The sequence below is a fragment of the Cynoglossus semilaevis genome, chromosome 10, assembly GCF_000523025.1.
Source record: "Cynoglossus semilaevis isolate Cse_v1.0 chromosome 10, Cse_v1.0, whole genome shotgun sequence".
Lineage (NCBI taxonomy): Eukaryota > Metazoa > Chordata > Actinopteri > Pleuronectiformes > Cynoglossidae > Cynoglossus > Cynoglossus semilaevis.
The window spans coordinates 1,244,009-1,261,922 of record NC_024316.1 but is presented as its reverse complement, the minus strand read 5'-3'; the positions used below and the strand labels follow the sequence as shown (position 1 = coordinate 1,261,922).

Below are 17,914 nucleotides of genomic sequence, written 5' to 3'. Positions count from 1 at the left end.
AAAAGCAAAATAAGAAAAAAAATGTTTTGACAGCCAACAGGAAAAGAAAGATGAAAAAAGACAAGAGAAAAGGTTATGTTTTTTATCCTTAATTTAAAAAACTACGACATAGAGGAGAGGAAAAAAAGAAGAGTGAGTAAAAGGAGGATGAAGGTGAGAAGAAGGTAGTGATGGAGGAGATTTAAAGGGAAACTTTGGTGGTGATGAAGATGAGGGGACCTCTCCGAAAATAATCTCTCTATATATACAGTATAGTGTGGGTGTCCCTGCTGGCAACCATGATGAGCCTTGGTCAGTCACGAGCTGGTTGCAGCAGCAGGGGGTGCTCACGGCTACTACACACACAATCCTTTCATTCAACGTAAACTATTTTAATTATTCAGATAACATGTATATTTCTATCTGTACAAACCACTGTATGAGATGCTGCCACCTAGTGACTGGAGGCTTCAACCGTGTCGTGGGACTTTCCCCCTCACTGTGATGTCACTTTGATACGTGAAATGTAACGTGGATGTGCGGTTGTCGTGGTTACCCACCTGAACATCTCAGTTAGCTCTCCTTTGAACATAGCCACTAGGACTGGAAAACCAATGCATGCTGGGACCAGGTACAGGAGCGCAGGCTGGGGAGAGACGACGGAGAAGATGAAAAGTCAAACTTTATGACTCTTTACGAGGGAGCAGTCAAAGCATCATGGGAACATTATCGTTCAGTAACAATTGCTGTATTGTCTGTAAGAACCAGGAATGGCTCAGGATTGGTATCGATCCGATATTGGTCCGAATTTCAGAAGCGAATTTGAAGATGGTGACTTTCTTACCGACGTAAGAAAGGAAAATATAAGATATGTGAGCATCTTTTTTTTTTTTCCCCCCACACATTCAGAAACCCAGAATACCTGTGCGTGCTTGAAGGTGTGCATGACGAAGATGGTGAGGCCCAGTCCAAAGATGTAGGCAAGGAAGCTGGAGTAGAAATACGTTCTGCTGTTCTTCTTCAGACTGCAGGGGGGGAAAAGATTCAAAACGTTATTCTTCCGCACTGCGATCCAACAGGAGACAGGGCGGGGGCAGGAGCACGGACCTGACGTCGAAACGCAGAAGCAAAGCGATGAAGATCCCTGGGATGACGATGTCTCCCAGACCCAGCATGGCGAAGTTGTTTGCCTGAAGGCCTTTCTCCAGCAAGTCCTGAGGAAACACCACTGAGAGACAGACACACAAAAAAAAAAAACCAAATCAGGTATAGGTCATACTTGAATCACTTTAAATATTTTCAGATTTCGTTACATTTTTAGTTGTTAAACTGAAGCAAAAACATTTCACGTTGAGTACGCAAAACATGCGTAACACTTACATTTGATTGGTGCTTCAAACGACTTGGCGACCGTTACCATGACGTTAGTCCCGAACACCTGTGAACGGGCAGATTATCTCTTCAGTAACTCTCAATAATTGATCAGCAATCTTTTTCTCCTTTTTCTTTCTAACCAGTAGGCTCACCCAGAACACGTCGTAGACAAACAGCCCCCCCAGCAGGATGCAGCCGGTACTGACGTTGTTTAGGTGGAGCAGCTCTACTCCGTTCAGAGCAAACGCCAGACCAAACAGGTTATTGGCTATCCAGTGCTGTAAAAATAAAAAAAAAGGCAGTGACGTCATTAGAACCCAAACATGTTATTGGCCTGATTATCCTGCAGTTTCAATGAGGTTGAATATGGCTGCGGGTCCTCACTTTCTTCAGCAGGTACCAGACTCCGACCACACTGCTGATGAGCAGACAGACCAGGTTCTTGCTGTCAAACTCGTAGTTCACGATATCTGCGGGTAGAAATCAGAAAGAGGGGTTCAAAGATTCTGTTCTGGTATTCCAGATGCACAGTGATGATGCAGAAAAAAAAAAGACACACTGATGTGGTCTTGTCCCACCTTCTTTGGACTCCCCTGAGCCCTGAGTGAAGAGCAGCTGGTACTGCTTGTTCGGAAACGAAGCAGGAAAGATTCTGGACACCAGAGGACTGAGAGACAGAGAGGAAAGGGAAACGTCAGCACAGGACATTTTTATTGTGATTAATTTTGAATGGAAAAAAATGCCTTGTCAAAATTATTTTGAAGAGTAAAACGTATGAGTAGGATAAGACAAGAGCAGACGGAAGTGCTAGTAGAAAAGTCATGAATGGGTGTGCGCACATCCTCACCTCATGGTGTGCGACAGAGACAGGACGCCCAGAGCAAAGAAGTAGACCGACAGAAGCAGGTTGATGTACTCTTGAGAAAACACCTGTAACGTGAGAGGACACATTTTATAAAGGTCATTCGAATGAGGAAAATTCTACCTGTGATCAGTCGGCGGTACCTCGCAATCCACTTTACAATCGTCTCTGCCAGCTGTAGACTTACTTACTTACTGCCCTGCGCTTTGTCAGGCTGGACATAAGTCTATATCTCACCTGGATTTACGCCTCCCAATTCCCCACCCCTTTGAAAAATCATGCCAAAATGACACCCATATTACACACATACATACATACAGTGGTCCCTTGTCTATCGCAGGGGTTATTACATTCCAAGACCACCCGCGATAGGCGAAAAACTGCGGTAGAGACGCAATAGTTAATAGTTATATACATATATATACACATATATATATATATTTACACATATATATACATATACATTTATACACATACAGTATATATACATATATATACACATATATACATATACATATACATATATACACATATATACACATACACATACACATGTATACACATATATCCATATACACATATGTATATTATATTTATATATATACTTACACAACACATATATATATATATATATTTAACCTGCATTTACTTAAAAATGTATTTATTAAAATGTCAGCTTTTGATTTTACAAATAACATATTTATTTGCACATCATCAATGGGAAAATTCCATTAAAAAAAAAAAAACCCCACTCCAAATCGCCATTTTCTATCTCGTGCACCCCACACTTTGGGAATCCCGGTAATAGACCAATGAGAAGTGGATGCTCTGTGGAATTATTGGATATAATGTGCATCAATCTGGCCAAATCTGGGTTAAAATGTGTAATGAATAAGCCATCTTAAAGCATTAATAAATCTCAGCCTACCTTGAAGAAGAGGTAGAGCCCAAACAGCGTACAGCTGGCGATGATGGGAAACCTCGCCGCATCTCGACTGGTGATGGTCTCTGGCATATCTGCTGCATTCTGGGAAAAAGAAAACCACATGGAAAACAATGACAGTCAGTGAGTGAAATAGATTCTAATGTTTGTTGTTTGTTTTTGTATTTTGACCTTGGGCAGTGATCAGTTTGTCACTGACGGTCAGGTCGGATGATGACACACTTTACTGCACCTTCTGTGTCACTGTCAAACAACAGTGGCAAATTTTTTTTTTTTTTTTTTTAACCAAAGCATTCCATTAACATTTCATTTTGACATAAAGGAATCATAATAATTTGCATGAAAATAGCATTCGTCCTGCTTTGAGGTAAGAAAAACAGTGACTAATTAATTAATTTGAATTTCACTGATCTCACATTTTGAGAAACTCTTGTGTTACCATCACATCTGCAGACCTGGGAATTGAACCCAGGACTTTCTGCTCTCTACTGGCAAGGCACGCACGCTAACCGCTACACTAGGGCTACCACTAGAAACCGGCTCAAACACAAGAGTTCAACCAAGGACAGTTGAACAGATATTGCTAAAATGGAGACAACTACATTTACTTTTACGTTTATGCCATTAGCAGATGCGTTTAGCCAAAGCGAAAGGTGAAACAATGAAAGTACGACGGGCTAAGACAAGAGCAAAATTATATCTGAACAGCTCCAAAGAATTATTACTTTTGCTTGAAACAAGAACCAACGGTGTTCCTCCCGTCTCCTGAGACACAAACTGGGACAGAGGAGGAGGTGACAAGAGAAAGTGGAGCCACCCGGAGGCTGAACGGTGAACGAGCTGATTACCGTATTCATATCAGTATCATTTCACCACAAACAATAATAAAAAAAAAAGATTAAAACAAAAACAACTAGAAGATCATCAGGAATGCAGAGATATGACTCTTTTTTTTTTTAAGCACCCAGCGCGATACGATTGAGAAATTAATATACTCTCTACCGACTGAAGGCGTCAGACTTGACTAACACATAAATTATCAAAAATAAAAATGTTTTTATTTATTGTTTATCATAAATGGAACAGCATTTAAATGAACTGGAAAATTCCTAATGTACCTATTCATTCATTATTTGCTGCTTAATTCTTTGTGGGGGAGCAAATGCCAACCTCAAATGCACGGCGTGCTTAATGGTGACACCTAACGTAGCATCTGTAAAGTGAAAGTGAATGACCTTTAACCCAGCACCTAACGCTCAGTGCACCTCAGCGGGGACACAAGTCCACTTCCTTACCCAGCAGGCCACCTCCGCCCTAAACACACGTACAGTTTGTAGCGCTGACGAAATTGGAGAAGGTGAACGTTTGGGTCGAAGCCGAAGATTAAAATAACAACTTTACAGAGAGCCGATGCTGCTTCTTCTTTTTGTCATTTCTTTTCTTCTTTTGTGCCACTGAAACAATACTGACCTACTTTAAACGTCTTTCCGCACTTTATCGTACACTCCTTGAATGAGCACAAATTTAATTAAAGAAAATTATAGAACAAAAACAACCTTCAATGTCAATTTTTAGTTGACATTTAAGACAACCGTAATTCACTCGCCAAGTTCTTTTCTGAACTAAACTGATAACTAACCGCACAAAAAGAGATTTTCTCACTACTAACACTGGCCTAATAAAGATATTTTTGGTGAAGAATAGATTGAGTGAAAACGTAAAAATAACGGGCAAATAAATTAAATGTAAATGTTGTCCCAGTTTGTTTTTTTGTTTTTTTTGTCAGTGAAGGTGGTGACATTAAGTGGCTGAAAAGCCCATCAGTCACGCGGTTCGCACGGAAATGGTCGGGGGAATGTGGGTGAGTGAGCGCGAGAGAGAGAGGAGTTATGAGTTATCAGTCATGAATATTACAGGTTGATTTGTTGTTTTGGCGTTGGCTCCTGGCTGATTAAATCTTTAGTCAAAAGCACTAAACGCAGCTAAAATGGGAGAATAATTAGATGCTAATATATTTAGAATTTAACAGTGTTTTTTCAACTCCTGCTATATTTTGGCTAACATTTTGTTGACCTTAGACCAGGGGTGTCAAACTCAGCCTGATTAGATGTCAAGTGGGCCGGACCAGTACAATCATAACATAATTACCTATAAATAACAACACGTCTGTCATGTTTCCCCCCTTTGCTTCATACAATTAAGTACAAGTATATTAGAAACTGCTCATATTTAATTAAAATAAGTTTGAAAAAACATCAACAACATGAAGCGTTTTTGTGCATTTTTTCCCACTTTTAAAATTCATCAAGCGGGCTGGATTGAGCTCCCTTCATCAAGCGGGCTGGATTGAACTCCCTTGCACATACGTGTCAAACTCAAGGCCCGGGGGCCAAATGCGGCCCGCCAAGCCGCAGAGTTTCTTAACCTAATTTTTACTCAAATTAGTAAAAATTAAGTACATATTTTCACTGTGTCCCGAGGGTCGAGGGTTGGGGACCCCTGGTTTATACAGTCTTCCAGTTACAACCGACCCTTCATGGGGAACTGTATTGATGATGTGGCCCCCTGGTGGTAATGAGTTTGACACCGCTGTCCTAGCAGGTCGGTTTTGGGCCACGGGCCATCTATCACCACCTTAGACTAACTAATCTTGTCATTACTTACACTCCTACTCTGACAAAAAATATCCTCCGGCTGCAATTTAGCTCATTCTTACTTATCTTTAACCTAAGTAAAAGCTTTGTGGCTAATCTTCAACAACTATCACAACTTGTTTTAGCTGGCTTGGCCAACTAATGACTACCTGTTGCTTCACTACACTTTCGTAATCCTTGTACGAATTGCATTTTTACACCGGTTTAGATTAGATCCAATTAGGATAGATTCGATTCGATTCGATTCGATTAATAGCTAGCTAGCTACGCTAGCTCTACTTTATTAATCTCAGGCTGGGGAACAGCGTGAGGCTGAATGATGAGGCAACAGCTGCGGCGGTTTCACACGAACAGTCAAACCCCCTGCCCTGACAGATCTGTGATGTGAAGCAGGTGTGTCTCTCATACTCACTCTGAAACCAGAGTCTTTATCATGTTCTCCGAGTTCCTACACACAGAGAGACAGACGGACATAAAAGCAGAGACCGACAGATGAACAGACAGAGAGAGAGACAGAGAGACAGACAGGGGCAGAGAGAGAAACAAAGGACAGAAGATCAGAACTGGTCAGATCACGGCCTAAATGTGGAGGACAGAGAGAGGACAGGAAAGAGGGCATGCAGAAGTAACCTGGGACATCACAGTTCACACTTGGGACAAAACTGTGGACCCCCTAGACTCAGTCCCAAAAAGACATTCACCTCTCATTTGGGAAGAGATCTGACACTTGATATTTGCAGTACGGGACAACTACTTTATGGAAGTAGACGTCAATCAAAAAAAAAATAGTACCAAAATTGATGGTGACATCAAGCGAATGTGTCAAAATCAAAAAACGCAACTGTAACAGGAACCGACTGCTAGCTGGAGTCACCGACATCACATTAATTCACAACAGACGAGACTCGTACTGTGAATGTAAGAAATGGAACACCTCAGCAGCAGGCACTTCAAGAGACACGGAACGAGCCTTTATCCAGCCCACGTCGATGCACAGGTCTTCTTACGCTCAAACAAGGATTATGAACGAAAACCGTGACCGAAACTATGACAAGGCAACACTGTTACTAGGACTAGACTAACATGCTTACATCTGCGTTTTTATTTCCCAATTGTTTTACAAGCATTATTTTATTTTATTTTTTTATTTGTTATTTCACCTTTTCACACAGACACATACAGTATATAAATATATTACATATATAAATATATATGAATATATATATTTACACATATACATATAGATATATATATAACTGAGTTTTATTAATGAATGAAAAAAAAAACTCAAATGAATTTTTGGTAAATTTTTGCAACATTAGTTTTTTTGTACCAAAATTTTACATAACCATGTTTTATTAATGAATGAAAAAAAAAACTCTCCAATGAATTTTTGGTAAATTTTTGAGACATTATTTTTTTTCGTACCAAAATTTTACATAACCATAAGTTCAATACCAAGGTTCGTACCGAAACATGGCTTTGCTGCTCCATTTCGCGACTAATAAATGATAATGTTATTAACATTGTCATGGTTCATGACATCACTAACAGCCATACAAGTAAACTTTCTGAGTCCTAAATAAAAACTTGTCTCTGTAATGTCCCTTTCTTTACATCATTGTTGTGCTAGTTATATATATAAAAAACAGACAATATTAATGACGTTATTTAAGTACTACATTCGTAGCTATGGCTACAAGGTGATAACATTTTTTTAAAAAAAAATTTTGTATAAAAGCCTACTGTGGCTTTGTGACAAAGGTCAAACAAAAATAAGTTTTTTGAGTATTTGCTTCCTGATGCAAACTACTGTCAAGAAGTTAGTTCCTGATACTGACTAGTTTTTTTGTACTACAATAGCTGTTGTCATCCTAAACGATAAAATGAATGCTCATAGATTAATTAATCAAAATTATATCATACAACGCAAAAAGGCAAGACAAAGCACACATTTTAAATACGAGCAGGAGCGACGTGTCCACCTATCGACAGGTAAAAAAAAAAAACACTTTTTGAGATATTCGTTTAGCGCCACGCGGATTTAATTGAGAGTTACCTTCGCATTTGCACCTTTTGTCGCATAGAAAATTTAATTAAAAAAAAAACCAAACAAACAGGTATTTTAACGAGCACGTTAGTTTCCGCCGTTCGTTGAGCGTTAGCCGTGGACAGCAAAGCGGCAACAAACAGTGTCGTGACACCCGGTTGCAGTGTCGCTCACCTTGGATTTGGAGCAGTCCACGGAACGCAGGGCTCCGAAGAAGATGGGCAGCAGCGCCATGAAGACCAGGCTGCCGTAAGCTAACGCTGTCCCCTCGGCTGTAGCCACGAACTTCGCCGTGGCGTTTAACGTTTCGGTGCCATTCGAGTCCGTGGCGTTCAGGGCTTCCAGCACTGCGGACACCGCGGCGGTGACGGCCTCAGGTGCTGAGTCCGGGGCTGTTCCTGCCTCAGACATACCTTTTTAGGACAGGGACTGGGTTTGAGAGCAAACAGACGTGAGGACCGAGAGGCTAATGGAAATATAGAACAGTAGGCTTTGTCATTCATCCGCACCACTGACGTTTGTATGACTCCTTCCGTGATGCTACTGAGGCTGTAAGGCCACGTTTCCTAAAGCAGAGAACACAAACGAAATAGAAGACAGGAGGTCTCACTGTACTGTGGTTTTTGCAAACAGCTGTAACAATTTAAATTATATTTTGCAGTACTAGGTTAATGTTCAAATGTACTTTCTCTTATTATTTGGTCTTTCTTCATTTATATTGTTAATTTGAACGTACATTATTTCTATTATTCCAAGCTTTATTTTGCAACTAAATCTCGGATATACCTGAAAAAAAAGCGGTTTAAAGTAAAGATGAGACATTTTCCCGGAATTATTTTTATTGAAATTATTGATTCTATTAATACTATTAATATGATACGCAAGTTGAATGTTGCAGGTTGTTTCCGGTTCATCGAAACCTTACGTTAAGAAGTAATGAAAAATAGGAACCAACCAGAACCATGCATTTGTTCGAGTCATTTTTAGCAGCAATAGACGATCTGTGTTTGACAAGGAGGTATTGCTTCTTCTTCTCTGACATAAGCGTGTAAATGACAGGAAAGCTCTACTATCGCCCCCTAAAGGAAGGAACTAAATATGAAACTGTTATGTAGTGTAAAGGGTACAGTAATTGGAAAACAGTAATTTTATGTTAATGTTAGAATTCTAAATAAAAGTCGAACAAATGTCAACAACAATGTCAACAATTAAAGAGTTGAGACTTAATTTGGACTATGGCTTGTAACTATGGCTTTTTGAGGTCAACTCTAAAGCTTAGAGACGCATGAAACAACTGTCCTTTTAAAAACGTTACATTTTTGTACATTGATTTTGGTCTTTAAATTCTGATAAAATCCCTTGTGTAAATGTGTAAGGATGTGACAAGATGGTAAAACTTGAAAGCAGTTTTTTCCCACTGTCTACAGGTTAAGATTTTATGGCATGATTTTTGTCAATCTTAAATATTGACCGTATTGATATATATAAGCATAAAATAAAATATTATTATAAATATGTAAAATTAAATACTGAATTAAAACATGATTCAAAATAAGCATTTTAAACAAATGTACTATGTTTTAATGATTATGAACAATAAAAACCTTATTCAACATTAACACGGAGATTTTCCACATATTTACAGAAGATTCTGTACAGGACGAACAGCGGGATGGACAAACAGAAAATAAAAATAATAAAAAGGATTTAAATTTTTGAAAAATCAAGAAATCATTCACCTTGTAAAAAAAACATGTTAAAAGTGATGTTAATTTAAGTTAATGTTCTGAACATACACGTATGTTGGTTGGAAGACCCAGTATCAAACTGACAAGTGCGTTATAAACAGTGACTCTTGACTGTGTCGTCGTGATGATGGTTAGATGTCCTCGTCACCTTTGGATGATGTCACTGATCGATGTAAAGGCATCAAAATGTTGATGGAAAGACGCTTTTGTTCTCAGCAGCTTTCGCTGACTTCACGTGACGTAGAACTCTAGATCACCTATCGGCTATCACAGAGACACAAAGCTCTGGGTGACAACAGAGATGCTTAGTAGGAGGCTCATGAGTGTCATGACCTGAGGCAGAGACGCACGGCTCCTCAGCGTCACCTCTATAGGGAAATGGTCACTAATCCTCGTTACCTGGAATAAAATAAGAAAACAGTTAGCTAACTAGTGAGAACTTCCTTTTATCAACCACTGTTTGGACTTATGGATATTGAAGCACAAAATTCCAAACAAATTCTGGTGAATGACCATTAGATGGCAGCATTTCTCACAGACCAAACATGTTTAAAATGCAGAGAAACTTACATCGCTTTTGCTGATTTTCAGCTGTTTTCCAAAGTTGTACACCTGAGCTGAGAATGGAGTAATGGCCTTCAGGAAGGTTTTGCCGTGCACCACGATCCTTAACACGCACAGAATCACAATCACAAACAAACACACAAAGCAGAAAATAAACAGTTTATTTGAATTATATATTCCACTCTTAGTTTCAAGCCCGCCCCCCAGCTCTTTTTGCAACCCCTTTTGCTGTGGAAATGACAAAAAAAAAAAACTTTAAATAATGTGTTAATGCCCTGCCATTGATAAGAGCCTTCATATTGAAAACAGTAGATTTAAAAATACTTTTTACTGTGCATGTAAATTTGTACAATACTACATGGATGGAAGAACAACGGAATCGATTTTTGACCTAGATTTTTAGGTCATACATGCAATAAATGACAAATTAAAAAAAACAAAACAAAAAAAAAAAACAATAATTTATCAACGTCACAAACCAAGCTAACGTTTGTAGCATGGCCAGAACATTGGTTGCACACACCTGTCATAAGGACAGTTGGTTTTGTCAGTGACTGTTGTGTCCACTTTGTCTCCTATCAACCATGAGAAACTGGTGTTGGAGAAGAGCTGGATGTTTTTCTTGTCGCTTCGTGTCATGTAGGCGCAGCCGGCGTGGAAATCACCCAGGAACATTACATTCTGCGCACACACACACACACACACACACACACATAGAGAACGACATGGAAACACAGTAAATGTAAACCTGGACTTAAGTTCATACGACGTATCATAATCACCTAGAAATAACAATAAGTCCATGTTTCAACCCTTAGTAGTATATTAGAAAATATTCATATTTATTTTTTTAAATAAAGTATATAAATAATAATAAATAATTAAAATAATAAATTATTTAATTAAAAAAAAAACATCAACATGAAAATTTTTTTCACGTTCCAAAATTCATCAAGCGGGGCGGTTTTGGCCTGCGAGCCACATGTTTGACACCCCTGCTTTAATGCCTTAGATGGACATACAGACAGGTTTTCTCACCTTGTTGTCCCACTTCTTGATAACCTCCAGAAATACATCGTGGAGTTGGTTCATCTCCGTCACTGCCTGAGGGGGCTCCGAGTGAAGAGCGATGAGAACAAAGGAGTTGATTTCTGCGGAAGGAGGGGCAGGGAGGAAAAATAAAAATATATATATAAGAAAACAATGACAGAAGAAGAGAATGCAAGAAGAAGAGGATAAAAAAAAAAAAAGAATGCAAGAAGAAGAGGATAAAAAAATAATAAATAATTTCAGGCTGCACAGAAAATAGACCAGACTTTGTAAAGTCCAACGCTGGTCTCTGTGTTCTCAGATTTTTTCAGTCACTTGAAATCTTGGCATTTCTGGGTCTGTCTTAACTTAAGACTTTTTGTCGACCTTGACTTGGTCCTAACTCTTGCTCATAGTTCACCTTAGCCATGTCGGTTTCACTCCGGTGATAATATATGTTTGTTCTGGTCTTGGTAAACTTCAGTCTCTCTCTGTAAATCAAACGCAAGAGAAATGGATTCACTAACTGGTTCTACTGCTTTGGAACTGGACAGCGAATGGGTCCCTGGTGAAGACTTGTGGTTCACTCTGGTACTGATACTGTCCCGTCTCATTCACCGTCTGTGTCCTGATTGGTCAACAAGAAAAGAGACAGAGCGTTAATAGAATAGGTGTTCAACCAGAATCCAATCAGGTCTACAAAACAAACAAATTGTGATCAGGGTCTCACCTGTAGATGAAGACGTACTGCTGCATGTCGGTCGGAGATCTCCCCAAAGGTTTACTAGACACAGACTTGTAGGTGAAGCCCTCATACCTTCGCACAAACATACACACAACCATGGTGACTGAAACGGCAGCACTCACGACGATACACAACAACAGATGTGTCGAGTCCAGGTTTATCCAGGATCAAAACAAATGTGTCAACAACAATAGACTCTTTCAAATGTGTGGGATTAACAGTAGCTTATGTGGAATGATAGAACATTAACTGTTAAAAACTCTTGATTTTGGACATTGGTCATTGTGTTTGCTACTAAATTCATTTAACCGCTGCGGACATCTAACCCACCCAATTGTGTCACTTGGGTCATTTCACCCCAATAGAACAGTAATCCCCAACCACTCTGCCGTGAGAGATCATTAGGTGTGCCAGAAAAAAATGATCTAATTTCACTATTATTTATTTATTGGATATATATTTTCTTTGCTCGTCAAAGCATGAAAGGAAGAACAATTCAATCCTCTTCTGCTAGGTGGCAGCAGATGGCACTGAAAACTAAAACAAACAAAAAAAAAGATAATCAGAGATGTTGAAGAAGATCTTTGTGAGTGTCTTTCTTCAATTCCTGCCGGTATATCAGCGTTGTCTTCAACTAAACAGGTCGGGATTTTAGTCAATTATGAGCTCATTTAAACTAGAAGGTTATAATATTTCATTACATATACTTTTTGTGAGATGTTTATTCGGTGGTGTGCAGAGGGGTTTTTCCTGATGAATGGTTGGTAAACACTGCAATAGAATTTAAAGAAATGCACTCCCACCGCTGCCACAGTCCCTACTCAGTTCCCATTAAAACAAATGGTGTACAAACCAGATTCAGCAGCAACAGTCACAGGTGAATGAGATTTTCCACTTACAAACAGTTATTCAGTCAGAGGAACATTTTAGATGAAAGCTGGTTATTCAGTAACTCACAGATCTGGATCAACCACCACCACCACCACCACCACCACAGGGAAAGGTAATCATTCACCAGAAGATGACGCGTATCGGTGGAGAGGAAGCAGCAGCTGAGTAAAGCAAAACTTCAGAGCATAGAAACCTCGCTTCAGTCGGGTTAAATTGGGTCAATTTCAAGTCCAATGTAAATTAAGATTGCAATGTCTTAAGATTGCCAATTTCAAGTCCAATGTAAATTAAGATGGTAATGTCGGTGAACAAACAACTATGATCATCAGTGGAATGAGTGTAAAAATATACAAATACCATCAAAATGATGAGAGAACATGCACTGTATAAGTCGCACCAGCCAAAAAATGGATCAGGATCAGGATATCAACTAAGACAGATGACATGTAAAATGCATAAATGCTAAAATGCTTTTAGCTTTTTGTATGCCATCTATTGGGGAAATGCAGGTACTGCAGGGAAAAGGCAGAAGTATAATGATAGAAATCAATGACATAATTTAGACAACTTCGACAGGCCGGATTAAAAAGCTAACCGGGTAAGCTACAGAGTTATCAGGTAAATCTTGAGATTACTGGCCTAAACTGTTGCTGGTCAGTGTGTATGGAATAGACCAGTTCAGGTTTGAACGTGGCATGGTGCAGTACTATTAACAGGTACGTACAGCAGAGGTGGAAAGTAATGAATTACATTTAGTCAAGTTACTGTAATTGAGTAGATTTTGTGAGTAATTTTGGTGATTTAAGTAGTTTTGGGAATAGGTCATTTTACTGTTACTTAAGTTCCTTTTTGTATTTTGTACTGCAGGGAAAAGGCAGAAGTATAATGATAGAAATCAATGACATAATTTAGACAACTTCGACAGGCCGGATTAAAAAGCTAACCGGGTAAGCTACAGAGTTATCAGGTAAATCTTGAGATTACTGGCCTAAACTGTTGCTGGTCAGTGTGTATGGAATAGACCAGTTCAGGTTTGAACGTGGCATGGTGCAGTACTATTAACAGGTACGTACAGCAGAGGTGGAAAGTAATGAATTACATTTAGTCAAGTTACTGTAATTGAGTAGATTTTGTGAGTAATTTTGGTGATTTAAGTAGTTTTGGGAATAGGTCATTTTACTATTACTTAAGTTCCTTTTTGTATTTTAGGATTTTACTTCGCTACATTGGAAAAGAATCAGTTACTGAGTAAAAAATTAAATACAGAGAGAAAAAAAAAAAAATCTGCATTAACTGAAAAAAATTCCGTTGGCGTGCGTGCGGATTTCCCACTATGTTAATGTAGCCAGATAACATTGACTGGGAGACAGGCTCTAATCTGTTATTGGATGATGGCTGTTGATGAACAAAAAAAAAAATGGAGGATTGCTAAGCATTACTCAAAGTAATTTTATTTTTTTCCCCTGGAGGATTGCTAAGCATTACTCAAAGTCATTTTAATTTTTTTTTCTACTTTTACTCAAGTAATGAGCAATGTAATGGAATTTAAAATGTAAAAACATGTTTATCCAAAAACTATTTCTGTGATAATTCTGTAAAAAAAAAAGTGGAGCATTAACAATGTTTAAACAAGAAACAGTCAAATGTACATTTTTCAACATTAAAGATGAGCAAAAAGACCAGTCTCCTTTTTAGTACAACTTTGGATAGATTAAAAAGAAAAACCTGTATCACATGCATTAAAACATTTAGTATTTTGTTAAAGGCTTAGAAATAACTAAAAAAAAACCTATTAGCACTGACGTTAAAAGGAGATTTGTTGCTAACACATTAGAACCCAATTTAACCCTTCGATTAAGAAAAAAAAAGCCTGCGCGACTTTATCTTAGAATGTTTGACTCTCAACAGGTCTGGTGTGACGCGACGACAGCAAGAGGACAGAACCAGGGATGTCCGATATTAACTTTTTGTCCATATCCGATACACCGACATTGTCCAACCACTTATACCGGTCCGATACTATTGGACAAAAGTTAATATCGGACATCCCTAGTTATTTGTTCACACTGCCGGCTCACCGTTGCAAAGGACGGATTACGAAATGTTGCTTCTGAGTTACGCCGATTATTTCGTCGCGCTTATCTCAGCAATTATTTTGGCTACATCGCATATATTTTTGCTGTGCTTAATATGGAACCCAACCATGCGACTCCAATGGATAAAACAAGAGAAAATACCACCACCACCAACACACAACAAAAGGTAGGCAACTAAGCTTAGGAAGAATAGGAATTAGAGCTACTGTAGACTGAAGCGGGGAAACTCGTAAACCTGTCCGCTTCCCTCGAATAGTCTGACTGATGTGGACAGACAACCTGGAAGTTTCTCTAATCATGTACATGAGGGACAATGTGCATGTCCGATAATATCGGCCGACCAATATAATCAGACATATTAGCATCATTTTCCACCTCTGGTGCGCAATAGGTAGAGAACGGTTGGTTGGACGGGCGACAGATGAACTTAATCTCTTAATCCAACGTTCAGAACAAGCATCTGGAACTCCCGAAATACCAAAGCCAACCTTTGAAGATATTCCATCTCCATTCAAAATCCTGCAACAACACATCCTGACACAAACTTTCTGTCTGCTTGCTTTTCTCCCCCTCCCCCCCTGACGAAGCACTTAAAATCTCTACAGTATTGTCTCTGTTGAGAGTCAGACTATTGTAAAATAAAGGGTTACTTTTTAAACGTAAGAATTAGTAAAGACGATTTGATTAGGATTAGGATGACGTTCTATATTAAAATCCACTGTACCTTTCCGATTCCCTGTTGGAGGCAGAAACAGACACATGAATAGTAACGGTGTTAATGTTAACGTGGAGTTAGTCTTCCTTTGTGTGTGCATGTGTGCTACAGAGGACTGGGGGCAGTACATTTTATGGTACCTGTTGATGGATGTCAACAGTTTCTTGATGGCTGAGCCGTCAGGGTCAACGACGTGCTGCAGGAGACAGATGTCGCAACGATACACGACCTGCATAAACACACACACACACACAAACAGGCAAAAACACACAATTAGTGCACTATATGAAACGACTTTTACACAGTGCACTACATAGTTCCACTAAAATGTTAGCAGTCAGCAAGAACTATAACTGTTCTTTATTTGAGCAACTTAAATCTTCACACCAAAACCAAGTAGTTACTAAGAGTTACTTCAAGGGCACTTCAAGGGCTACCTGTTTGATACAGACTTCCTGAAGAATGTAATAATAACATTTTAGAACATACCTCCACGGGAAACTTGGGTAGTCCTCGGGGGCTACCAGGTGGCCCCTGGGCACCACGTTGGTGACCCCTGACTTAGAAAGTTAAAGTTTGTTGTGTGTGTGTGTGTCTTACCCGTGTTAAAGTGTGTAACACTTTGTAGTTTGAAGATTTCTGCTTATCAAATTTTTGCACATTGTACGCGCAGATCCTGAAGTCCGGCGATCTCTTTCCAACAGAAAGGGTGAGGAGCGAGAAAAAAAGCAGGAGGAGGTGAGGAAGGTGAGATGAGCCGCACTCCATGGCAAAATCTGTGCATGAGACAATATTTGATTTAACAGAGATACAACTTTTATAAAACCTGACAGATCACATTTGGATTAGGGATGTCCGATATTAACTTTTCGCCAATATCTGATATGTTGATGTTGTAAAAAACACTTTATTTCCGATATCAACAAAAAGATTAATGAAATGAGCTGCAATGCTGCCATCTAGTGACTGGAGACCTGTTTCGCACATGTTGGGAAGCACTGATTGATGGTTAAAGGCAGAGGACATAATTCATTATGTGCAGTGGTGTGCTGCGCATCAGTGAAAATAATGTACTTTCACATTGACCTACAGCCGTTTTAGGGCAGACAACATCTGGCGAGACGCAACCATTGCGTTATTAACACCTCAAGTTCTGCCTTGCTCACACTGGTGAATTTAAAAATAAACACTGACAAAAAGAAGTGATCCCTGTCCTCAGATCAGGTGTTAACAGATTTCAATAAATGTTTAAGCAGGAAAATCTTTTTTTTTTTTTTTAAATCATTAACTTCATTCTTTGTTCTGGATCTCAAGCAGATTTATGTGGAAAAACAAAATAAGCAAAGTCGACAGCAGTAAAAGAATGAAGAGAGGACGGAGAAGAGGTTCAACAGGTCCTGGTGAGGGACTAACGTGTTCAGACCTGCTTTGAATTCAGCAGGAATTTACTGTGACCAGGAGGTTATCTGTATACGCGTGTCACAGAAACAAGCTCCTGATTTAACAACACGACACCTGCAAAAGTAAAACTCATTTTAAGCAAATACACATAAAATTAAGTTAAATGCTAAAGCTAGCTTAAGTTAGCTTGGAGTATAATTCATTAAAAAAAAGTGACAGGAATGACGACGTCACCAACATTAGAGAAGCTGATTTGACTTCCATGTAGCCGGTATTTTTGTTGTTAGCCTCTGCTTGCCGGCAGTAGTACTGCACAGAGTTAGTTTGCGGTAGCTTGAAAAATGTAAAATATTTTTTAAGTACTGGCTTACATTAGGTTTCCCCAGTGATGTTGCCCATGATGACACACACACTGGCGTTTGTCTGTCCAGCCTGTATCTATGTTAGCTTTTTGCTCGTCCCTGTGAGACAGCAGCAGTTGGACCAGTTGGCCCAGTGACTTAGCTTCAAACATGACACTCCCTCTTACCGCCATTTTGAAAAACAAACTTACATTATGTGACAAAAAATGTGTACTTATGAACGTATCGTGTAGTGCAGTTGGCCTACAGAACGTCGGTCTTATAGAAACAGTTTGACTACGCTGACGCACATTCCAGAGAACAATTGGTGGTGTTTGGTTTCACATTATAAAACGGATTGTATCCGAAGTGGATATACAGAAGAATGAACATTTGAATAGAAAAGCAACGGCGCTACAACAAAACAATGATTTTAAAGGGGTCGAGATGGACTGTGGGATTTATTTTTCTTTTAGAAAGTTTTAAAAAATAAATGAAATTAAAGGACTACTTTAACAACGC

At 39.0% G+C, this 17,914-nt stretch overlaps 2 protein-coding genes across 6 annotated transcripts in view; both read right to left on the bottom strand.

Moving 5' to 3' along the window:
- hm13 (histocompatibility (minor) 13) overlaps nucleotides 1-8,454 on the bottom strand; it is a 9,732-nt gene extending 1,278 nt beyond the window's left edge. For 2 of the 3 annotated variants that reach the window (XM_017036321.2, XM_017036322.2), the window contains exons 1-10: nucleotides 8,037-8,454; nucleotides 3,144-3,242; nucleotides 2,201-2,283; nucleotides 1,932-2,020; nucleotides 1,738-1,823; nucleotides 1,506-1,631; nucleotides 1,360-1,417; nucleotides 1,087-1,207; nucleotides 902-1,004; nucleotides 540-625 (exon numbers count right to left, since the gene is read on the bottom strand). In XM_017036321.2, coding sequence (XP_016891810.1) covers nucleotides 540-625; nucleotides 902-1,004; nucleotides 1,087-1,207; nucleotides 1,360-1,417; nucleotides 1,506-1,631; nucleotides 1,738-1,823; nucleotides 1,932-2,020; nucleotides 2,201-2,283; nucleotides 3,144-3,242; nucleotides 8,037-8,273 — 1,088 coding nt within the window. In that variant the 5' untranslated portion in view covers nucleotides 8,274-8,454. Of the gene's footprint in view, nucleotides 1-539; nucleotides 626-901; nucleotides 1,005-1,086; nucleotides 1,208-1,359; nucleotides 1,418-1,505; nucleotides 1,632-1,737; nucleotides 1,824-1,931; nucleotides 2,021-2,200; nucleotides 2,284-3,143; nucleotides 3,243-6,224; nucleotides 6,261-8,036 lie in introns of all 3 variants that reach the window. The other variant, XM_017036320.2, reaches the window with a different exon arrangement.
- Nucleotides 8,455-9,414: 960 nt separating this feature from the next.
- Nucleotides 9,415-17,914, bottom strand: part of LOC103384436 (deoxyribonuclease-1-like) — a 9,922-nt gene continuing 1,422 nt past the window's right edge. Inside the window, exons 2-10 of one of the 3 annotated variants that reach the window (XM_008317944.3) lie at nucleotides 16,251-16,426; nucleotides 15,779-15,879; nucleotides 15,660-15,671; nucleotides 11,934-12,020; nucleotides 11,731-11,831; nucleotides 11,213-11,325; nucleotides 10,698-10,855; nucleotides 10,181-10,277; nucleotides 9,415-10,009 (exon numbers count right to left, since the gene is read on the bottom strand). In XM_008317944.3, coding sequence (XP_008316166.1) covers nucleotides 9,878-10,009; nucleotides 10,181-10,277; nucleotides 10,698-10,855; nucleotides 11,213-11,325; nucleotides 11,731-11,831; nucleotides 11,934-12,020; nucleotides 15,660-15,671; nucleotides 15,779-15,879; nucleotides 16,251-16,418 — 969 coding nt within the window. In that variant the 5' untranslated portion in view covers nucleotides 16,419-16,426 and the 3' untranslated portion in view covers nucleotides 9,415-9,877. The remainder of the gene's footprint in view (nucleotides 10,010-10,180; nucleotides 10,278-10,697; nucleotides 10,856-11,212; nucleotides 11,326-11,730; nucleotides 11,832-11,933; nucleotides 12,021-15,659; nucleotides 15,672-15,778; nucleotides 15,880-16,250; nucleotides 16,427-17,914) is intronic. The other 2 variants (XM_008317945.3, XM_008317946.3) reach the window with 2 other exon arrangements.